Source organism: Pelobates fuscus, chromosome 3 (assembly GCF_036172605.1).
Source record: "Pelobates fuscus isolate aPelFus1 chromosome 3, aPelFus1.pri, whole genome shotgun sequence".
Classification (NCBI taxonomy): Eukaryota; Metazoa; Chordata; class Amphibia; order Anura; family Pelobatidae; genus Pelobates; species Pelobates fuscus.
Window position 1 is genome coordinate 101,225,360 of NC_086319.1, and position 25,354 is coordinate 101,250,713.

Genomic DNA, 25,354 nt, shown 5'->3' on the forward strand with positions numbered 1-25,354 from the left:
TGCTGTAAGACTTGTTTGAAAACAAAACTATGTTTCTCACGCAGGCTGTGTCAGTTACAGTAGGGGAGGCGTGACTAGCGCTGTATAAACAGAAAAAAAAGTGATTGAACTCTTTAATGGCACAGAATTGAGCAGTGAGACTTCATAGGCATTGTCTATACACCAAAACTGCTTCATTAAGCTAAAGTTGTTTTGGTGCTTAGAGTATCCCTTTAATTTGTATTATAGTTTCCTTATAGGTGAAGTACATTGTATTGCTTCTGGGTCTATAACAGTTGAAAGACCAAAACTGAATATTCCAACCTTTATTAAACTCTGTACTGCACAGCTATGAGGGGTGCAAATGGTTAACACAGATCACTGTTACAACAATACAGGGGAGGATGGGGACAGACTATACTGAAACCAGACAAAAACTGTTATTATTATTTTTTCTTTCACTGACCAATAGCATCACCCACAGATTGCTTTTGCTAGATTTTGAGCATGCTCTGCTGTCAAAGTGGGGAGTGATTCCCCCTTCATTTGTTTTTTTTTTCCCACTGGACTTATGGAGAGGCGAATGCAGGAAGCAAGCTTGTTCAGTGTGTGTGTTTACAAGCAAGACTGACTTAGTCAGCAAATACTGCTCTAGCGAGCTTGGCCAATGAGAAGCTTCCCCAGCCTGCTTGAGAGATTCAGAGTTGGAGCAGTATGCATGCAGTAATGTGAGGCAAGTCTTCCTTGCTGCCGATAGCTAAATAAAATGGGGTCTGGCTCCAGAAAATACTTGGGTTTCCCTTCCATGCAGAGCCCTGGAGCCATCAGAGGACGCATCTACAATCTAGCAAGCCCTGACAGCAGGATCCTTATGGAATGAGAAGGCTCTGCATGATCCTTCATTTGAAGATGAAATGCTTTTCCCGTTACCTGCCTTACATCTTCAGACCTCCAAATACCATCCTCTCCTCTAGCTGCCACACAGAAGGTACAGATCATCAAAGGGTGGGTATGTGGGTGGGTGTGAAAATATATTAAAAAAAAAAAAAGAGTGGGACGGGAGGAAGCCTGACTTCCCAAAAGATCACAGCTAGCTGAGCTGTCAGATGACAGCCATTTCTGCCAAAAAAAAAAAGCTTAGATGTGAAATAGTCTTTCTGCTGGGACATGTGTTAGGGGGCATCTCAGTGAACTAGTGATTCTAGATTCTACAACATTGTGTCATTAAGTCCCAGGGTTCTAACGGTACTTAGAGAACCTTCATTGTCATTCTGGAAAAACAATTCAATTTTCAGTCATTACGTCTACTTTAATTCTTGTGTGTGCATAGTCCTTCTTAGACAAGTCCCTTATGCCTGAGTGCTGAACAACCCACTTTATAGTGTGTATATACTTTGACACTGAATGCTCTATGCAGTTTTTTTTTTTTTATCCTTAAAGAGTTGATATGGGAGATTTGTTAAGCTTTCCATTTTTATTTAATTTTCTTTTTTTTTTTCTTTTGTATATGTGATTGCTTTTCCGGGGAAGACATAAAAAAAGAATGTAAAAAAACATTTGTAGTTTATAAATTAAAGTGCATAGCAGGACAGTATTTGTGATCTCTATAACAGCTGTTCTATTGCAGAATTTGATATCAAAATAGCATATGCATGCTTGATTTGTTTAGATATACTAGTGATAGAGGTTGTCACTTCTGAAGCTGCTTCGTAATATTAAATTGTAATAATAGTGACAGCAATAGGATTTATGATATACTGAATGTATTAAGCAGAAACATAATTAAAGAAGGACGGGGCGGGATGATTGATTGCTCGCATGAATCAAATTGTATATAAACCTAGATGGCATTATCACAATAATGAAAGTTCTCTTTTCAATTTGACAACCGTGTTTTTAGATTACTTTATTTTATTATATTTCTTTTCTTTTCGGAGGGGGGGGGACGGGGGGGACATTTCCTTTAGTTGAAAACCTGACAGGTAGTATTTGTGTTACATTTCTCAAATCCTAAGTAGGGATGCTACCAGTACTACTGCGGAAGCAGCCATCTTGCGCCTTTAGCTGACTTCTCCAAATCAAACCATCACCATAGCAACATAGTACCAACATGCTACCAAATCTTTAATTACAGTGCATTGCTGCATTCCTGAGATAGCTAGTTTTAGAATTGTTGTCAGCAGGTTTTGTACATTTTTTGGGATATTGCCACACATGCTTGATTATTCATTCAAAATTCGTATTTAATATAATTTTGGGGAAGTATAAAAGCTGGTATTTTCATTTAAAATTGATTTGTTGAGTAAGAACTAACACTTAAAGTGTAGGCATAACCTGCCTGTTAGAATACAATTTCCAACCGGCATTTATAAAAAAATTTGGAACTTAGCTGGGTTTATCTAAATTTTTAATGCTTCATAGTGCACCAAAATACACGGTTTAATAGATAAAGCCCATAGTCATCAGCCTGTTTTTAATTATTTATAATCATGTTCTTTCAGACTCCACAATCATAACAGGCAAGCAGACATCATTTTAACTTGGCTCTGTTGTATGTTTTTTTACAATCTTATTCTGTGCAGTGGATTTGTGAAGCAGTTTTTGTGTGATGTGCTGAAATCAGCAAGGGATCCGAAAGAGTAGCCTATGCAACATTCTGGCCATCGTTGTTTTTGCTAATCTAAGTGTTTTTACATCATTATCTAGTAGTTCCCAGGTTCCCAAGATATTTCCAAAATGGACATCAAGATACAATGAGTGAGCCAGAGAGTATCTAGAAAAATAACAGAAACATTTGAAGACAGAAACCAGTTAGTGGTTTAAGCAGCGTCTTGAATACATAGTTTTTTTCTTGTTAAAGTGTTCAACGTTTCATCGCCATGTCTATTTTATATTTTGTCATGTAAATGTCGCAAAGTGTAAATGTGGAATTTGTCGTTAAACATATTTAATGTGGTCGCTGGAGGCGAAAAAGTTTGAGGATTAATCTAAAGCACTGTCTTTTAACCTTATTTTGACAGGAACCAAAATTACATAGACAGCATTAGCTTGATGATCCATTCTTCAACTGTAAAATGAAATCAGCGAGCCATTCTTGAAGTGTAATATAATTAACAGTAAGATAGATTTAGCAAACACCTTAATTAGAATCTCCATACTGATAGAGAGGCATTGCAGTTGAGAAGGCAGTCCCGCTACAGTAACTAATTTATCTTGGGCAGGCACCTGGGGTTTGATGAATATAATGTGCCTACCTTTCTATACAGAAATGTAAAGATTAAAACATATACTTACCTGAAGATTGCTTTTAATTTCTGTAAGATACCTACTTCAGTTGTGCGCTGAAGCCTGCTGTAGTGGTTATGGTGCGATGAGTGCCCTGGCACTATCTCAGTGTAATTTGTCAAACTGTCTTAGCATGGTTTGACAAATACCTGAGCCCACTTGGCTTCCAATCTACTTGAGCTGGAGAATCCAGATGCCAATGTAGGTGTAGGTTCATTCATTGCCTGAGAGCGTCATCTGAGCGTTCTCACTGAATGAATGAATTAAACGAGTTCATGTATTGAACAAACTGACATCTAGCTTTTCTGATCTATAACGCAATGTTGTCACACATACTAGACCACATGTAGTTTTTGCTTTCTAGACTCACTTTAAATAACTTGAGTAATAAAAAAAACATTGCACAGAAAAGTATGGATTGACATTAAAGGAACTGTAGGGGTACGATAACAACATCATTTAGATCCTTTAACATTTTTCTTGGGGAATGGGCGTAGTAATATATTTACAATTCAGGTATAATGTTATTGAAATGTTTTCTGCAACCTGCAGTGAGTAACATCTTATTAAATCTATGGAGAATCTTGTGCCTCCGAATTTGGTAAAAGCAAGGCATCTTCATCATATAGTGGTCCATTCACAGTCTGCTACCTGTGATTGGCTAATTTTGCCTCTTTATAAATCGCTGGTAAGACCACAACTTGCATATTCAGTGCAATTTTGGGCACCTGTTTTAAAGAAGGATAACATGGCACTAGAAAAAGTGCAGAGACGAGCTACAAAATTGATAAAAGGAATGGAGCATTTTAGTTATGAAGAAAGGTTAAAAAAATTTAAATCTCTTTAGTTTGGAAAAACTGTGCCTCAGAGGGGATATGATAACATTATGCAAATATATTCGGGGCCAGTACAAACCATTGTCTGGAAATCTGTTCATAAACAGGGCTATACATAGGACACAAGGTCACGCATTTAGGCTGGAAGAAAGGAGATTTCATCTAAGGCAAAGAAAAGGTTTTTTTACAGTAAGAGCAATAAGGATATGCAAAATTGGAAGCGCTACAGACTAGGTTTTTTGCCTTCTTTTGGATCAACAGCAAAAACATATGTGAGGAAGGCTGAACTTAATGGACGCAAGTCTCTTTTCAGCTATGTATATACGGCTGCTGTCAGGGTCTGAACCGTTGGCAGACAGTGGTAAGTGGTAATCAGAGTGAAATAGCAAATGTATACAAAGAGAGACATGCATTCCAAATCACTCAGCCTGGAACACTATTTTAACTTTTTGCTTTTGTCAAGCAAGCAAAAGTTAAAATTAAACATCAGAGTCACTTAAAAGAATAATAAACAAGATTTGCAGAACTTTCATTTGTTTTGGAATATTGTTCATATCACTGAGACATTTTTTTTCTTTTGCTATGATAATTTAATCATTTATGTAATCCACTGATTACTGAAAGCTTTTGCTATCAAAAATATTGTATGGAATCTTTATTTAACCCCTTAAGGACCAAACTTCTGGAATAAAAGGGAATCATGACGTGTCACACACGTCATGTGTCCTTAAGGGGTTAAAACAAGCAATGCATATCGAGCGTATGGAATTTGGTGAATAAATCTGCAGAAAACGTTATATATATATATATATATATATATATATATATATATATATAAATATATATATATATATATTTTTTTTTTGTTCATCTGCTGCAAGAATATATTGGGAAGGAATAAATGATTAGAGATTGTACTATATCCAAATATCCCCATATGTACCAAAGAGTTTAGAACAATAAGGATAGCAGAACAAATATCAATTTTAAGGACAGATACTAATACTCTATTAACCTGATCGTGTGCCACTCTTAGCACCTTTATAGCTTTAAATGATTGTAAAGGTGATGGTGCATAGGGCACCCTGGGGCTACTCTAGCTCTGAATTTGGCTTAGAACTGCAGCAATTTGTAAACAATCGCTGCAGCTCTCACCTACTTTTCAATACTGTTAATTGGGCGTCCTGGAGTGAGACATTTGGATTTTCTGTGTTAATTTTGCCCAATGTGGTCTTTGTATATGTGGCTTGTGCATGCTGCAAGTAAAACGTGGACCGATCTCTCCACCCAGAAGTGAGAGCCAAATCTAGAACTGTGCATGCACAAATCATAGTAAGAATTGTCAGGAATTAACAGTGAGTTCAAAGTGAATTTCATATTTAAGACCAGAAATTGCTAAATTGGAAAAAAAATCCAATTCAACTATGTATTCAGTTTAGTTATTCTGGCATATAATTTGAAAATCAGTTTGAATTTCCAACAATTCTCACTCACTAGTGAATAACCCTGTTAGGGTTTCACATTGAAATACAGTCTTCTTGCATATACACAATGATGTAGCCCTGCTGCCCTTAACCCCTTAAGGACCAAACTTCTGGAATAAAAGGGAATCATGACATGTCACACATGTCGTGTGTCCTTAAGGGGTTAAAACAGATAATCGAGTTTTGTCCATTAGCTGTGTTATTTGTCTGCCCAGTTATTTTAGTTTTTTTTAAGGGTTACTCCAGTCATCATAACCATTGTAACCTGCTGTAATGGTGGAGAAGTGAGGATTACCCTGGCCCCATTTCCCAGCATGGGCAAAACGGTTTGTTCTTTTACCAAGGTCCTGTCGGGCTCTTAGTCTTCTTTTTTGACAGGCTTATGACAACTGCACTCTGTGTATGGACAGCTATGATTGGCTGGCTAGTTGGGCTGCCTGTCATACCTTTCTGGATGGGGACATTGCCGTGATGCTGTTTTCCTCTTGGATATGCCCACATCCAGTGCACACATTCACACTGACACAGGCACTATCACGCACTTGGTGACCCATAAAAACACATATATTGACCCATGCAGACACACACTCAGTGACCCATACATACAGAAACACACCCACCCTTACTCACACACACACACACACACACTCACACATACACCCCGTTATCAATACACACATCCAGTAACTCATATTGACAATGATCCATGCAGACAACAGCTCACATTTGCACTCAGTGATCTATACAGACTCGTGCATTTAGTAACCCGCCAACAAACACATACATTCAATGAACTATACACACACTGTCCTATGAAGACAACCCAATGTATTGCAACCCAATGTAGACAACCCAATGTATTGCAAATGGGGTATGTTCAGTCTTTTTTAGTAGCCACTTAATCACAAACACTGGCAAAAAGTTAGCGTTCATAATTGTTAGCGTTCAAAGTGGCTACTAAAAAAAGACAGGACATACCCCATATTGAATACCATGGGTTGTCTACTTTTGCAAATGGTATGCCATCATGGGGGTAATTCTCATTCCTGGGCTACAATACAGTCTCAAAGCCAACATAACCAGTCTGGAAAATTTCAATGTGTATAAACTGAAAAATTAAACATGCTATATTTGACCCTGTAACTTTCCAAAACACCATAAAACCTGTACATGGAGGTACTGTTGTACTCGTGAGACTTTGCTGAATACAAATATGTGTATTTTATTACAGTAAAAGCTAGCAGTATTATGACATTCACAGTTAAAATGCCATTCAGAACTAAAATAAATGTTAAAAATCTTAATTTCTCACACTTTTTTTTTTAGATTTTATTCATAATGAATTATGTTTCATTTATGAATAGTTCATGTGAAATGAAAGCCCTGTTTCTCCTGAACAAAATGATATATAATAAGTGTGGGTGCATTTAATATGAAAAATGTGAATTACGTTTGAACAGACATTTAACGCAAATTCCAGTATTTGTTTCCTTAAGGGGTTAAATTAAATTAACTTTGAATTCTCACCCTAGTAAATGACTTTGTTTAAGGACCACTATTCTGGTACTATAGTGCTAATAGGTCCCCCCCACCCTCTTGTTCCCCCTCGCGCTGGGCTGAAGGGGGAGGAAGGGGTTAAAATCTTACCTTTCTCCAGCGCCGGGCTCCCTCAACGCTGGGGACTCTCCTCCTCCTTCCGACATCATTTGCTGAATGTGCATGCGTGGCAAGAGCCGCGCGCACATTCAGTCAGTCCATAGGAAAGCATTTCTCAATGCTTTCCTATAGACGCTGGCGTCTTCTCACTGTGAAAATCACAGTGAGAAGCGCAGAAGCGCCTCTAGCGGCTTTCAGTGAGACAGCCACTAGAGGCTGGATTAACCCATATGTAAACATAGCAGTTTCTCTGAAACTGCTATGTTTACAGCAGGCAGGGTTAATCCTAGATAAACCTGGCACCCAGACCACTTCATTGAGCTGAAGTGGTCTGGGTGCCTATAGTGGTCCTTTAAAGGGTTATTCACAAAAGTGAGCCATGCTGAGAATTCAAAGTGAATTGCAATTTATAAGTCCGAAGTAGCTGAACATTTTTTGAAAAATGTTCAAGCTCATCTGTTTTACCTAAATTTTGAAATTACCGGTAACTTTACATTCCTGACTGTACCCACTTTAGTGAATGATAGACTAGTGCAAACATTTGTTTTGAATTCTTGTACTATTCTAGTGAATAACTACCGTATGTTAGGTAAAATTGCTGATCTAGAACAATACAGGTATCGTCACAGTTCGGCTAGTTTAGCCTTATTCTTCTCATTCAAATTTAACTTTGCTACAATTTGAAGCTCAGTAAATAATAAAAAAGTGTGAAATCTGAAAACTTTCAATTCAACTATTTTGGACTAAAATTTTAAATTCACCGATAATTCACCAAAATCCACACTTTAGTATATAACCCTGACAGTGTCGTTCACTAACGAGAAAATTCAAACTGAATTTAAAACAGAAGGTCCAAACAGTCAAACTAGAAAAATTAAGTAATCTATGTTTTCAGTTCGGCTACTATGTCCTTAAATTAGACAATCACTTTGAGTCTGTCAATTTAGTAAATAACCCTTTAACTAATAATCAGTTCTAAATATCACCGATAAATAAATGTGAGCTGCGTAGTTTTTTGAACACATAGACTGGTAATTAAAAAAGTATTTTAGTGTGTTTTTTGAAAATCAAAAGCACATGACTCCTTTGGCACAGGTGGATCAGTGTGTGATTTAATTAAACTAGTTTGCTCAAGTGGATAGATTAGAGCTCTCTTTGACTTGGGCTGTTTGTTACGCCAACATTAGTGTAGCTAGTAATTTTATCTATTTTTCACGTGAGATATTGAGATCCTAAAAAATTTTCTGAACTTTTTTATTTTTACAGTTAAGCTGAATATAAAGTTTATTGGGATATAGCGGAAAAGACAAACTGAACTGGTAGTTTTCTGAACATCGCAGTGGCATCTTGATTTATTTATTTTTTGTTGTTCTTTAAGCTATTGAGTCTTTATATAATATTTTTTTGCTGTTGACGCTGGTGAAATAGCTCAAAGGACGTATTCTGGATAAACTGTATAGCTATCATTTCAAATGATACCGGATTTACATGGAATGCTTATCCTCTCAGAAGATGTCTGTCATACCAGTGGTGGTTGTACAATCAAGAGGAAGAAAAAACTGATCCGATATGCTGCATGTAAGAGACTTATTTAAGAATGTTTTAAAAATAATTAAACACCATAGTGTCAGAAATACAAACCTGTATTCCTAATACTATAGTGCATACTATTTAGGGGACTGTATCTCTTCAGAATGGAGTTAAAAGGTTTAACCCCCTCGCCTCCATGGGTGAGATTATCAATCTTGATGATCTCTTCCAATCCAATGCTTTCCTGGAGGTTATTGCGCATGTGTGGCAAAACGCTGCACACAGTGCAGCACTGAAGTAGGAAGCCCCTCTAGTGGCCATCTGAGTGACTTCATCTAGAGGTAATACTGCAATGTAAACAATGAAGCAAAAATACAAGTCTCGTAATGTAGGTAAAGATAAGGGTAGATCTCCCGAACGCTGCACAACCATATAGGATGCTGAGATGGGCTGCAGGCTGCTTCCTACTTTCGTTTCTGATCCAGTGATGTAGTAAAGCTGCTCCTTTCATCAGATCAGCATGGGTGTACTATCCTTCAATAATCCCAGTGGATAAGTGATGCATCACTGGATCAGAGACGAAAGTAGGAAGCAGCCTGCAGCCCATCTCAGCATCCTATATGGTTGTGCACAGTTGGTGAGATCTACCGTTATCTTTACCTACATTAAGAGACTTATTTTTGCTACATACCCATTTTTCTTATTTACTTATTTTTTTGTGGCAAATGCATGTTTTGTTTTTTTCAGTTTTGTAAAAGTTTGTTTTTCACAATTTAAAAAAAAAAAAAAAAAAAAAAAAAAATGTCATCCTATGGGTATGCATAAGTGGAACAGTGACTAACCCAGATGTATTTAAACCCTTAAGGACCAAACTTCTGTAATAAAAGGGAATCATGACATGGCACACATGTCATGTGTCCTTAAGGGGTTAAACTAAGGAAGGACATGTGCTCCATAAACTTTTCCATTTTTAAATTTTTCCATTTAAAAAAAACAAAAAAAAAAAAAAAAAAAAACTTTTTCCCATTTTGTGGAAGGGGATGGGGGATTTTCGTCTTTGTGCTTATTTGAACTATAAACACTTAATTCGAGTTAAAATGTGCATATTGCTGTGTAACCAGTTATCGCTGGTGGGCTGCCAAGTGTTTCTTCTGCTCCCCATAGGTCCCTTTTTTTTTTTTGCTTTTTTTGTTCATAACGTATTTTTTAATTTGGAATCGCTTTATTAAAACTACACTTGAGCATCTCTATATATTATTGTTGTGAGTGTGGTATTATTGCATATTTTTTGTTAGTGACGTTTTGGGCTTTTTGGAATGTGAGCCACCATACCAGCACCACTAGGTGGTTAGAGTGAAGGTACCACATTTTTTTTTTTTTTTTTGGCTTGAATAAACAGAAACGATAAAAATAAACTTAAAAAAAATACATAGTATTTAATTTCTGTCCAAATGTCCTAACCTTTTTATTGAATATCAAAAAGTATAAAAAGAATACATTTAAAAATGTCTTGGAGTGCAGGACACCCGTCATTAAATAACATTTGTGATCTTGCAGGTGTTTGGTGATTTCTGACTTGTGACACACAAAGTATTCCTTGCCATTCTGGATCTGTATTGTTTTAGTAAAGGGGAACGAAAGTGTGCCCAGATAAATAGAACATTTCCTGCAACACCGGATTTGTAATCTGTAAATAGATGCTCTAAGCACTATAACTACTACAACCTATTGTAGTGCAAATTAAGTCTTTTGACACACACTTTAACCCCTTAAGGACACATGACATGTGTGACATGTCGTGATTCCCTTTTATTCCAGATGTTTGGTCCTTAAGGGGTTAAAAAAAAATAATAATAATTTCATGTGATTTGGGACACCAGGAATAACCCTGGTACAGGACCCCAAAATTGGTGGTATCCTGCAGGATTTGGGACCGTTGAAAGCCTGCCCAGAGCATGGCATGAGTACAGTCTGTGCTTACATTGGACAAATATTTTATAAGGATAGGGAAGAAATTAATTTCCTTACTATGATGTCCCAATAGAGAAGGCTTATTTTATCTATAGCTAATGACAGGATTGCAATGGATTGTACTTGGCTATTTAAGAAGAAAAGGTTTGTTTTTACATTTTAAGCAATGCTGTCAGTGCATAGAGATATTAATCAGTTTATCACCTCTAATGCCACTAGTGTCATGTCCATGTCTACACCGATTTTAATACCTGTGCGTTTGTGTGTCCCTAATGTATTCTGGGAGGAGATGCTACTTAGAGCAGTATAATGATTACAGTGCCCAAATTACTGCCAAGGTTAAGTGTAAGAATACATTTATTCAATTATTATTTATATATTTATTACCTGCACTGCGGTTGTTTTTTATTTATTTTTCTTCAGAAACGTGACAGTCCCTCTAACCTATAACCACTTAGAAGCATGATCCGTAACGTAAGAATATCAGGCGTAGTTATTCTATACGTCTTTAACCCCTTAAGGACCAAACTTCTGGAATAAAAGGGAATCATGACATGTCACACATGTCATGTGTCCTTAACCCCTTAAGGACCAAATTTCTGGAATAAAATGGAATCATGACATGTCACACATGTCATGTGTCCTTAAGGGGTTAAGGGGTTAAAAGTCCACTATTTTCATTATCTTCCAATGTTACTGTTTGTTAATCCCTCCTCTCTTAGAAAAACATCTGTTTATTAGATGCTGGTCGGAAATAAAGCATCTCCTTGTGTTACAATATTTTTGCAGGTGACGTGTGATAAAATGAATTACACGTTGAGGTGGGAGAGTGAGCTGGATCGGACATACACAGTAAAGGAGTAGAATGTACCCCCAAGGTTCAGTCCTTGATCCCCTACTGTTCTCCATCTATACTGCCTCCCTTGGTAAACTCATTAGCTCCTTTTGGCTTCCAATATCATTTTCTATGCAGATGACGCGCAAATCTTCCTGTCCTCTCCTGATCTCTCCCCGTCCCTCTTGAATAGTGTCTCTGACTGCCTCTCTGCTGTTTCTAACTGGATGGCTGCCCACTTCCTTAAACTAAACTTGACCAAAACTGAAATTCTGGTCTTTCCTCCCTCAAGTGTTGTTACTCCTGTGTCTCCCTCCCTCCAAGTCAACGGTGCTACCATCATCTCCACCACGCAGGCTCGCTGCCTAGGTGTTCTCTTTGACTCCGACCTCTCCTTTAAGCCTCATGTTCAATCTATTGCCAAATCCTGTCATTTCCATCTCAAAAACATTGCGCGCATCTGCCCCTACTTAACGCCAGATGCGACTAATGTGTTGGTCCATTCCACTGTCCTTTCTCGCCATAGCTACTGTAATCCGCTTCTCAGTGGTCTTACGTGCTCCCAACTTGCGCCGTTACAGTCCATAATGAATGCGGCGTGAGGCTCATCTTCCTGTCCGCCCGCACCTCCCATGCCTCACCCTTCTGTCAGTCCCTACATTGGCTTCCTATAAAATGTAGAGCTCAATTTAAAATTCTGGTTCTTGCTTTCAAATCTCTACATAATGCTGCTCCCACCTATCTATCCTTCCTTATACACAAGTATGTCCCGTCTAGGCCCTTACGATCTGCTGAAGACTTACGTCTATCTTCTGTCCGTACTACCACCTCTGATGCTCGCCTTCAAGATTTCTCGAGGGCTGCAACGTTCCTGTGGAACTCTCTTCCCTCCTCCGTTAGATGCTCACCCAGTCTCCACTCCTTCAAAAAATCGTTAAAAACCCACTTCTTAATAAAAGCGTATCAATTAAACTGTTAATAGCTCCCAACTGATTCCTCTTCTGCAACTGTTACTAGTCTAATACTATCCTTGCCTTTTTGTGTCACTTAACCCCACGCTCTCTATCATGTAAGCTCATTGAGCAGGGCCCTCAACACCTCTGTTCCTGTGTGTCCAACTTGTCTGGTTACAACTACATGTCTGTTTGTCAACCCATTGTAAAGCGCTGCGGAATTTGACGGCGCTCTAAATATCATCATCATCATAATAATAATAATAATAATGAATTTTCCTTATCGTTAAAAGGTATCACTCAATATGCAAACCATTTGGAATCCCATTACAAATTAATTTATAGATGGTACCTAACCCCTTCCAAACTTTTTAACATGCACCTCAGCGAAAATAATGTCGGAGAGACTTTGGTCAAATTGGTACATTACTCCATGTCTTCTATTCGTGTCCCAAAATGTAAAACTTATTGGCTGAAAATTCTCAAATTAATCACATAATAGAATTCGATGTACTATTATCCCTGTGTCTGTCTCTCTAAGAAAGACAAAAAAAATATACTAGGCCATCTTTTCATATCCGCTAATTTAATCATCTCTCGTCATTGGGAGTCACCCACTCTACCAACTGTTGGTGAGGTCTTATCTCTTGTTTTTGAAAATAAAATGTGTGAATTGGCTTTTCGTGATCCATCTGCGTTCACATCTATATTGCAGTAGGAATGGTCAATGTGGGGAGATGATGTGAAAGATAAAATCGGACTTTAACCATGTTCCCACCTGACTGAATACATATTCTGCTTCGTGATTTAAAATTATTATTTTTCTTTTAAATACCATGTTGTTTTTAATTACTTGACACTTTATTTTATTTCTGTACATAGTTTACTTATTTCGTATACAAATGTGTGTGTATTTAATTCGATTGCTTATTTAGTTTTGACAATGGTTAATGAGTCATTTTTTATATAATTTTAAAACCTTAATACATTAATAAATATTTGACTTAAAAAGGTATGTGGCCAGCTGCAATCTCCCAATTGATTAAATAATTGCATAGATGCATAAATGCTAAATGAACGGTATATTCTGTACTAACTGTGTCTCTGGGACAAAATTTAGATGATGGCAGGTGAGTGACTAGAGGACTTTGTGGCTGCATTTAGGCATGTAGTTCTCATCTGATTATACCAGTGGTAGTCAACCTTTTTCTACCTACCGCCCACTAAAGCATCTTTCTTGATGGAAAAATGTCCTTACCGCCCACCAGTTTTCGCGCAAGTGCAGAATATTTTTTAGAAAGGAGGGTGTTTTAAAAAAAATAAATAAATGTACATTTATCTTTTTTTTTTTTTCGACTTTAAGCATGTTTATAATGTTTTTAACTTTATACGCTGATGACACCCAGACATATCTCTCCTCCCCAGACCTCTCCCCTGATGTCCTGCAACGTGTCACCTCTTGCCTTTCTTCTATCTCTGATTGGATGTCCTCCCGCTTTCTGAAACTTTCTAAAACAGATTTCTTGTCTTTCCTCCTCCTAATATTAATCCTCCTCTCTCACTCTCCCTTCAGATTGGTGGTACCCATATCAGCCCATCCTTACAAGCACGTTGTCTTGGTGTTACTTTTGATTCTGGCCTCACCTTTGAGCCACACATCCAGTCTGTTGTCAAATCATGCCAATTCCACCTCAAAAACATTGCCCGCATCTGCCCCTTTCTTACACAAGATGCTACTAAAGAGCTTGTCCATGCTCTAGTAATCTCTCACATAGACTATTGTAACTCTCTCCTAATTGGTCTTCCCAATATCCGTATTTCCCCGCTACAGTCTGTGATGAATGCTGCCGCCAGACTGATTTTCCTCTCTAGTCAGTCCTCTCACACCTCACCCCTCTGTCAGTCCTTACATTGGCTTCCTGTATCCTATAGGAGTCAATTCAAAGTGCTAACCCATACCTACAAAGCACTGAATAATCTTAGCCCCTCTTATATCTCCTCACAGATTCATAGGTATGCCCCTTCTCAGTCTCTCCGCTCTGCCCGTGACCTTCTTCTGTCCGCTGCTCGTACTCATACGGCCAACTCACGCTTGCAGGACTTTTCACGGGCGGCTCCCGTCCTATGGAATAGCCTGCCTACTGCCATCAGGCTCTCCCCTAGTCTTCAATCATTTAAGAAGTGCCTTAAAACTAATTTCTTTAGGAAAGCCTATGGCCTCCCAGACTAACCTCTACCTCACATACCTGTCTCTTGCTCTCTCCTAAAGGTCAGCACTCTACTCTCTCCTCCAGCTCTGCTTCACTCCCACCTATTCTGACTTCTATTCCCTGTCCTAAAGTGTTTTATACCCCACCTCTTATAGACTGTAAGCTCGTTTGAGCAGGGCCCTCTTCAACCCTTCGTTTCTGTGAGTTTTCTTGTAATTGTCCTATTTATAGTCAAATCCCCCCTCTAATAATATTGTAAAGTGCTACGGAAACTGACGTTGTATAAATCGCAATAATAATATAAAGTTTAATGAGAAAACAATATAGTAAATTGAAATTACCTTTACTAGTGATTAATGAGATCCTTGAGGTTGATGCTGTGAGACTAAATATTTGACATCTGGTTCGATTTTCGTAAGGAACAAACAAAGGTCTCCTCTTTCGGTGATATTCAGACAAATTTTCTGTTTGCTCATAATATGATTTCTCATCTGTGCATCAGCTCCCCTCCTCAATTTCCCTCCCCACCTCCCCCCCCTTTTTTCTATTTTTTAACCTTCCTTATAGCAATGCCCAGTAGGAAGGCTGAGCTAGGTAGCTCACTTACTATTATTAGCCAACAACAATTCTCTCCTTTTCCTTCTTACTCCTTTTTTACAAGTACGCTACTCCTTTCTCCATTTTACAAGTACGCTACTCCTTTCTCCATTTTACAAGTACGCTACTCCTTTCTCCATTTTACAAGTACGCTACTCCTTTCTCCATTTTACAAGTACGCTACTCCTTTCTCCATTTTACAAGTACTCTACTCCTTCTTTCTCCTATTCTACAATTACTCTGCTCACAGACAAACACATATACACACTCACACACACACTTACAGACACACTCACAGAGAAACACAACCTCACAAATACACTTACAGACACACAAATTATTAATATTAAATGTCCACCCAGCCTCCCTACCTGGAGAGCTGGTGTGGAACTGTCCCTGGGGTCCAGTGGGGCTTCACTTCGGCGGGCGGCAGAGTTCTAATCCGAGGTGGCGAGGGAGCTCTAACCTCTCTGCTCTGCTCCCTCACGGGCTATCTACTGATGCCAGGTGCCGGAATATGACGTCATATTCCAGCTCCCGCAGCATCAGCAAACATCGCACGAGGGAGCAGAGAGGTCCGCGCCGGGGGGTCTAGAAGGTGGCCGGGCAGGAGTGAGCGCTTCCCTCCTGCCGGTCACTGAAATCTTGCGCCCCCAAGCCGCTTGCGCCAGCCCACCCACTCTAAAAAGGAGAAATCCTCTCAAAAATAGTATTTAGCTGCCGAAATCCCTGCCGCCCACCTGGAATCCTGAAAAACCTACTACTGGGCGGTAGGGACCAGGTTGACGACCCATGGATTATAGTCATTGGAAAAAGAACGTACACCCTCTTTGAATTTTGTGGTTTTACATATCAGGACATAACAATCATCTGTTTCTTAGCAGGTCTTTAAATTAGGTAAATACCTCAGATGAACAACACATGACCCATTACACTGTGTCATGATTTATTTAACAAAATTAAAGTCAAAAGAGAGAAGCCATGTGTGGAAAAACTAAGTACACCTTATGATTAAATTGCTTGTATTACCACCTTTAGCAGCAATAACTTTTAACCCCTTAAGGACCAAACTTCTGGAATAAAAGGGAATCATGACATGTCACACATGTCATGTGTCCTTAAGGGGTTAAAGGACCAATATAGGCACCCAGACCACTTCAGCTGAATGAAGTGGTCTGGGTGCCAGGTCTATCTAGGGTTAATCCTGCAGCTGTAAACATAGCAGTTTCAGAGAGAAACTGCTATGTTTACATTAGGGTTAATCCAGCCTCTAGTGCAGGCTTCCCCAAACTCTGGATTTCCAGATGTTGTAGTTCAGCAACATCTGGAGGGCCGGCGTTTGGGGAAGCCTGCTGTAGTGGCTCTCATTGACAGCCGCTAGAGGCACTTCTCACTGTGATTTTTTTCAGTGAGAAGATGCTGCCGTCCATAGGAAAGCATTGAGAAATGCTTTCCTGTGGACTGATTGAATGCTCGCGTGGCTCTTTTCAATGGAGTGCAGCACTGGGCGTGCATGTGCTTTCTGTCCTAATGCTATTCTGTAAGGGTTGGACGAAAAAGAAGCGTCTGTGTGATGTCACAGCATTGCTGTTGGGACTGGATCTCGGTGCGGGGGAAATAAAGCGAGTACTGCCATTTTCTTTCAATTTTTTTTGGGGGGGGGGGGGTGGGATTAGAGTAGAACATTAATGCATTAGGAATACAAACCTGTATTTCTATGGCTTTACAGGGTTTTCACTAAAATGAGAATTCAAACAGAATTTGTAATTTATCGCCAGAGTAGCTGAACGAAAAGCAGAGCTGACTTAGAATTTTTCCAAACATTGAATTCTCACTTTAGTGCATAACCCTGTATAGTGTTCATTAACGTCTGTATGTAAAAGGTTATAGGTAGAAGATTTACTGGTGATCAGCCACACTTGATGGGCTATGTCCTAATATTGAGCAAAGGCATTTAAATACCAGACATCCAGCTCTTAATGAACTTCAACTCCCATGAACAATTGGCAACTAAAAACAAGTGGCTGGCAAAGTGTCAAGGGAGTTTAGTGTGAAAACCAAGGTTACAAAGCTTGATTTACGTAATTTGTATTTTTTTCTTTCTTTTCCAAATCTGTCTGGCTCCTTACAATGCCGTAAACAACAAGGAGAAAATCAGGATATCCTGAAAATCTAGCAAAAAGGAAATAAAAACCCCGGCCAATACCAAAAATCCTTCCTGCTAAAGATTTGCTGTAATCTGTTGGATCATGTTTAAGTGCATTGTTTATATTGTATTCTACAAATCCTATTGGGAGTTCATGTTCAGCTTTTTAATTCGATGTACCTTTTTCTTAGTTAGATTACATTTTTTATTTTTATTGCATTAAAAGAACCACTAATCCCTAAAAAAACATACTCAATTGTGTCCTAGGCTCCCATCAAGACTGGTAAACATTACCCTGGGATGGACTAAAGGTTACTTACCGGCACATTTGGTGGGCCAGTCTTCTAAGCAGGCATTTGTGAAAGGCCTGGGTACGTTTGCAGTTTGACTAGTTACCATGGGAGGGCACCGGGGCACTCCTGGGACCCTAACCACTACAGTGACGTGTTCATTTGAAAGCATAGATATGTCGCCCTGTTCATCCTTTAGCATATTTGTGAATTGGGTAGAAACACTTTAACTTCAAAATAACTGTGTCCATTGTTATATGAAGTGTTCCTATCCAATGAACAGATGGATATATATATGGAGATAGATAGATATATAAATAATACATTTTTAATTTTGATTTTTTACTAGAGGCCTTCGTGTTGAAACATGTGACCCTTGATAACCAATATTAACAGACATGCAGTGCTTTTAAAAATTCTATCTACCATGTGACAATGGGTTTAAGCTTTTTCTGTTCACAGGCTTGTATCGCAAATTACATATTTCGTTCTCATTAACACTGTTGTAGAGGGTGTGATATTGCACGGAGCAGGATTATGAGGGTAAATGCCTCCTCTTTCACAAGCTATCATTTAATCTTGATCGGTGAAATGTAATCTACACACCTAGTGCCTGGGGAATAGTCTTTACTAAGGAGCTCTATTTTAAATAAGTTAGTATAGAAATGTCAGAATGCTTCATCTCTGGCCTTTAGTGCTAGGCTCATTGTAAGCCTTGGTATAAACATTCTAACCTCATACATGCTACTGAGAGATTGTTACTTCAAATGGATTAACTAGATTGTGCTGTAGATTAGTTATTGATAGAAAATGTGTCATTGCAGAAGTACCTTGAGCCACCTCGAAGTGCACCATAAACACTGAGCTCACAGCTTTAATAGGTAGCAAATCTGGAGAATTTTCTGTTTTGGGGTTTTTTAAAAAAAAAAAATCTTTTTTTTTTTTAACAATATAATCCTGTCAACATGAACATTGATTCCGATCTAGCAATTAAGTAGTAATCTCTTTTGGCTAGAAATAAGCATATTTCTCTCATAATTCGGTACTTAAATGTAGGCTGCTGATGAAAGTAAAAAAGAAAAATATATTGTGTTGTAAAAATCCTCAGGCTTTCTTTTTTTTTTTTTTTTTTATTACCCCCCCCTCCCCTGCCCCTACTTAAAAGCTGGTAAAAACATGACTTTTCAGGAGTTCAAAATACACTGCGTGCAGAATTATTAGGCAAATGAGTATTTTGACCACATCATCCTCTTTATGCATGTTGTCTTACTCCAAGCTGTATAGGCTCGAAAGCCTACTACCAATTAAGCATATTAGGTGATGTGCATCTCTGTAATGAGAAGGGGTGTGGTCTAATGACATCAACACCCTATATCAGGTGTGCATAATTATTAGGCAACCTCCTTTCCTTTGGCAAAATGGGTCAAAAGAAGGACTTGACAGGCTCAGAAAAGTTATAAATAGTGAGATATCTTGCAGAGGGATGCAGCACTCTTAAAATTGCAAAGCTTCTGAAGCGTGATCATCGAACAATCAAGCGTTTCATTCAAAATAGTCAACAGGGTCGCAAGAAGCGTGTGGAGAAACCAAGGCGCAAAATAACTGCCCATGAACTGAGAAAAGTCAAGCGTGCAGCTGCCAAGATGCCACTTGCCACCGGTTTGGCCATATTTCAGAGCTGCACCATCACTGGAGTGCCCAAAAGCACAAGGTGTGCAATACTCAGAGACATGGCCAAGGTAAGAAAGGCTGAAAGACGACCACCACTGAACAAGACACACAAGCTGAAACGTCAAGACTTGGCCAAGAAATATCTCAAGACTGATTTTTCTAAGGTTTTATGGACTGATGAAATGAGAGTGAGTCTTGATGGGCCAGATGGATGGATTGGTAAAGGGCAGAGAGCTCCAGTCCGACTCAGACGCCAGCAAGGTGGAGGTGGAGTACTGGTTTGGGCTGGTATCATCAAAGATGAGCTTGTGGGGCCTTTTCGGGTTGAGGATGGAGTCAAGCTCAACTTCCAGTTTCTGGAAGACACCTTCTTCAAGCAGTGGTACAGGAAGAAGTCTGCATCCTTCAAGAAAAACATGATTTTCATGCAGGACAATGCTCCATCACACGCGTCCAAGTACTCCACAGCGTGGCTGGCAAGAAAGGGTATAAAAGAAGAAAATCTAATGACATGGCCTCCTTGTTCACCTGATCTGAACCCCATTGAGAACCTGTGGTCCATCATCAAATGTGAGATTTACAAGGAGGGAAAACAGTACACCTCTCTGAACAGTGTCTGGGAGGCTGTGGTTGCTGCTGCACGCAATGTTGATGGTGAACAGATCAAAACACTGACAGAATCCATGGATGGCAGGCTTTTGAGTGTCCTTGCAAAGAAAGGTGGCTATATTGGTCACTGATTTGTTTTTGTTATGTTTTTGAATGTCAGAAATGTATATTTGTGAATGTTGAGATGTTATATTGGTTTCACTGGTAAAAATAAATAATTGAAATGGGTATATATTTGTTTTTTGTTAAGTTGCCTAATAATTATGCACAGTAATAGTCACCTGCACACACAGATATCCCCCTAAAATAGCTATAACTAAAAACAAACTAAAAACTACTTCCAAATATATTCAGCTTTGATATTAATGATTGTTTTGGGTTCATCGAGAACATGGTTGTTGTTCAATAATAAAATTAATCCTCAAAAATACAACTTGCCTAATAATTCTGCACTCCCTGTATAGTCAGTTCTGCCAAAGATAAAATTCACTCTATGCTACAGTTGTTGGCTCCTACTGAAAAAATAGGCCTTACAACAGTCCCAGGGGAACATACAGCAGAGTGTGCGTGCGTGTGTATGTATGTGTATAAACCAAGAAAGTTATGGGGATGGAGGGGGAACATTGTAAACCCATTCCACCTGAAGTCAGTGGATACTGAATGCATTGCTAAACAAAGATCTGCACACATCAGTCAAGTCATAAGACTTGCTATTCCCACAGAAATCTCAAATTTGCAATACTGTTCCTACTTAAAGGAATTCTCAATGGACATATGCAAATTAGTTTAACACAACTCGGGAAGAGAGATACATGAGTGGTTCACTGACTCCGCATCTTTCACGGAGTTGTGATTCAAAGCTTTTGTATACAGCAAGCAAACTACAAGGAATCCATGTTCAAAGTAAAATAATGAGGCAAAAATGTGATCCTTTGTGAATGAATTTGCATATGCCCACCCAGAATCCTCTGCAGTAGTAACATCACTGCAAATTTGAGATTTCGGTGGGAAAAGCAAGTCTTATGGCATAAACGGGCAAAGAAGGTGCAGCGCCTGAAGTGTCCTTTAAGTCTTAAGGCTTGACTGGTGTGTGCAGATCTCTTTAAAAGTGTATTGACTACGTAAATGTGTGTATTTCATTTAAAAAAAAAAAAATATATATATATATATATATATCACACACACACACACACACACACAATAACAAACAAAAACCACACACAAATAATCACCATTTACTTACCTTACGAATTTAAATTATAAAAAAAAAAAAAAAAATGTATTTAGTGCACATTTTAAGGTTTGTGGTCAGCTCCATGCGCTTTTAATGGTTTGGTTTAGTAATGGTGCATCAAATGAGCAAGCAAAACTAAATTTGATGTCTGTGTCTGCTGTGTCGTTGTTGTAAATCCAGCATGTCAAAAACTCCAAGGCTCACCCGGGCCAAATAAACAGTTTAAAGGGACACTATAGTCACCCAGACCACTTCAGCTCAATGAAGTGGTCTGGGTGCCAGGCCCCTCAGGTTTTAACCCTTCAGATACAAACATAGCAGTTTCAGAGAAACTGCTATGATTACATTTGGGCTTAAGCCATCCTCTAGTGGCTGTCTTCTGGATTGCCACTAGAGGCGCATCTGCAAAGCTGGAGGCATATTATGCCTCCATCGCGCAGAGCGTCCATAGGAAAGCATTGAGTAATGCCTTCCTATGGACACTTTGAATGCGTGCGCGGCACTTGCCGCGCATGCGCATTTGGCTCCGCTGACGTCGGTGGGGGAGAAGAGGCGCTGGATTAAAGTAAGTAACTGAAGGGGTTTTAACCCCTTTAGCGCCACGGGAGGGGGATTCTCAGGGTGGGGGCTCCCTCAAGGCACTATAGTGTCGGGAAAACCGCTCTGTTTTCCTGACACTATAATGATCCTTCAAGTTTGTGTGCCGCTAAAAAAGAGACCTACAATAAACAAAGTATGGAGAGACTAATTAACAGAAAGTATAACCATCTGGGTGCTAATCCTCACTGATATTCCCTCAAATACCCATATAAATAGTAATCTAACAAAGAGAATGCACACCAAAAAAAAGCCACAATAGTCACTTAACCTGGTTTAATAAGCCAATATCAGATACAGGCAAAAACAAACAATTATAATTAAAGTGACAAAATTAGGCACAAAAAAAAAATTAAAAAAAATCAATGATAATTACCAAAAGTTTTCACAAGCCTAATAGGGCAGAAACAGGACACAAAAAGTAGCCCCCCAGGGTTTATTTTTTGTGCCTAATTTTGTCACTTTAATTATAATTGTTTGTTTTTGCCTGTATCTGATATTGGCTTATTAAACCAGGTTAAGTGACTATTGTGGCTTTTTTTTGTGTGCATTCTCTTTCTTGTTAGTTAGCTAAAAAAGAGACCAACACAAACGTAAATGACTTGTATCATTTTCATGCAAACAATATGTAATCCTGGATACATATATTATTTACTCAAAAGTTTCACTTCAGGTTACTTACTCTGCCCCCTCCCCCAATCTAATACACTGCCCACCAATCTAATACACTGCCCTCCTCCCTTTACTCTAATTTAATACACTTCCCCTTCTTCCACCACTCTAATACACTGTGCCCCTCATTTACCCAATTTAATACATTACCCACTTCTTCCCCTCCAATTTAATACATTGCCACCCTTCATTTAATACACTACAGAAAGGCTCCCCCAGGGCCTTTTCCCCCTACTTTAAGCAATCTTCCAATCCAGCCCTGCACGATCTTTTCTGCTCAAGCAGGCCACATGCTCCTCTGGCACTGCAAGCAGCAGGGAAGGGGGGGGGGGGGGGGTGGCTGACCTGCTCTGCATGCATCCAGCCATTCTGTGCACGCAGGTCTTGCCGAGCAGCCATCGGATATGACTCCATGTATGAACATATACAGCGACCGTTTTGTAAGAATGTTTTGCGCTCTTGCGGCTGCTGACCAGTCGCAGGAGCACGCAATGGGCCGCAGTCCGCTGGAGGGCCACAGCACAAAGTGGCCCTAGGGCAGGCAGCCTACCGGGAAATTTCCTGGTAGGCCAGTCCACCCTGGGCCACAAATATACTAATCGCGGGCCACATGCGGCACGTGGGCTGCATGTTTGACATGCTTCTTATACATTGTCAGTAATGGTATTCAGCAGCTGGCCAGATCCTCCATGTATGCTGTGGTCAGGCTTGCTGTTTGGACCGATTTCAAATACTGTAGCACCATTTGTGGTGCATATATAGTCGCGATTCATAGTTACATAGCTGAAAAGAGACTTGCGTCCATCCTCGCATTTCTTTTTTTGCTGTTGATCCAAAAGAAGGCAAAAAAACTTAGTATAAAGCACTTTCAATTTTGCAGCAAGCTAGGAAAAAAATTCCTTCTTGACCCCAGAATGGCAGTCATATTTATCCTTGGATCAAGCAGTTATTGCCCTACATTGAAAGATCATATCCTTGAATGTTCTGTGTTTGCAAGTATGCATCTAGTAGCTGTTTGCACATCTGTATGGACTCTGTTAAAACCACTTCTTCAGGCAGAGAATTCCACATCCTTATTGATCTTACAGTAAAAAAGACTTTCCTTTGACTTAGACGAAATCTTCTTTCTTCCAGTCTAAACGCATGACCTTGTGTCCTATGTAAAGTCCGGTTTGTGAATAGATTTCCACACAATGGTTTGTATTGGCCCCGAATATATATTTGTATAATGTTATCATATCCCCTCTCAGGCGACGTTTTTCTAAACTAAATAGGTTTACATTTGTTAACCTTTCTTTATAGCTGATATGTTCCATTCCTTTTATTAATTTTGTAGCTTGCCTCTGTACTTTTTCTAGTGCCATAATATCCTTCTTTAGAACAGGTGCCCAAAATTGCACAGCATATTCAATATGTGGTCTTACCAGTGATTTATAAAGAAGCAAAATTATATTCTCGTCCCGAGAATGAATGCCCTTTTTCATGCATGACAATACCTTACAGGCCTTAGCCACTGCTGATTGACATTGCACATTGTTGCATAGTTTGTTGTCTATAACAATTCCCAAGTTCGTTTTGTGTGTTGTTATCCCTAATTCGCTTCCATTAAGGGTATACGTTGCTTGTGTATTCTTTACGCCAAAGTGCATAACTTTGCATTTTTCAACATTAAATTTCATCTGCCATTTGAGTGCCCACTCCCCCAGTCTATCTAAATCCCTCTGCAGCAAATATACATTTTACTGTACTTTTGCAGATCTGATCTTGAAAGGAACTGATGAGGTTTTACTTTGTTGCTTCTTCTGTTACAGGCTGCTTCATAGGCTTACCCCATACAGCACGTAACTTCACTTGATATATTGCAATACAATGTCACAAAATGTGCCAGAGCTTGAACATGGTTTTTAAAGAAGTTATGTATCAAATCTGGCAAAATGCCATTCATAAAAATTGGGTGCCCCCCCCCCCTTATTTTTTTTTTAATTTTTTTTTTTTTTTTAAGAATGCGAAGCTCCTGATTGACATAGTGTCACCTGACTGCTCTAGCCAACCAGCAATGCTCCAACCATGCGGCAGTTTGCATTTCCTGTAACTGATTTCAAAACCCGGATGCCGGCACGGAAGCAACCTTTGCGATTAAACCATCAAACTGTTTAAAACCGCTTTAAATCGTCACTCTAGGCCCTTAAAGCACTTTAGCTTGCTGAAAAGCTCTATGTGTGAAAAGTGTGTCCTCTTTTTCTCATTTTGCAAAAAGTACCCTTTTGAATAAAAAAATGACACTTTTATAAATCATCATGGTTACACTCCCTTGGATTTCAATCAAAAAAACGTTGCCCAGAGCACCTGCCTTGCAAAGACTTCTCATTGACCTGCGTTGAGAAGTCTGTGATTGGACAGCCACAGAAGGTCGGGCGGGGTTAGAAGAATAGGGATTGCAAAGATTCCAGACAAGAGAACTGCAGTTTTTGCAAGCTGTTTTTAGGTATGCCCACAATGAAAAAAAATGAAAAGTTAAATGAATACATGTCTCTATTAGGAGGGATATCTACTAAATGGTGATTTATTTTTTATTTGGGCAGTGCAATATCCCTTTAAGGTAAGAGTACTTCCTCAGACCTCCTGGCACCATAACTTATTTTAGATTAATTTGTTATGGTGACCAGTGTCCATTTTTAACTTTCTCCCTCCAATTATAAGTGGCTTTATACTAGTCCCAAATACCATGCTTCACATTTTATCTCTACTGCTTTCTCCTGCTACTGCGTACTGTTCTTTCCCCACTCAGTTATGGCACCT

At 39.1% G+C, this 25,354-nt stretch overlaps 1 protein-coding gene across 1 annotated transcript in view; it reads left to right on the forward strand.

The window, feature by feature from the left end:
- The first annotated feature begins 714 nt into the window (after positions 1-714).
- Positions 715-25,354, forward strand: part of PPP2R2B (protein phosphatase 2 regulatory subunit Bbeta) — a 275,434-nt gene continuing 250,794 nt past the window's right edge. The window contains exon 1 of the mRNA XM_063447385.1: positions 715-967. Coding sequence (XP_063303455.1) covers positions 856-967 — 112 coding nt within the window. The 5' untranslated portion in view covers positions 715-855. The remainder of the gene's footprint in view (positions 968-25,354) is intronic.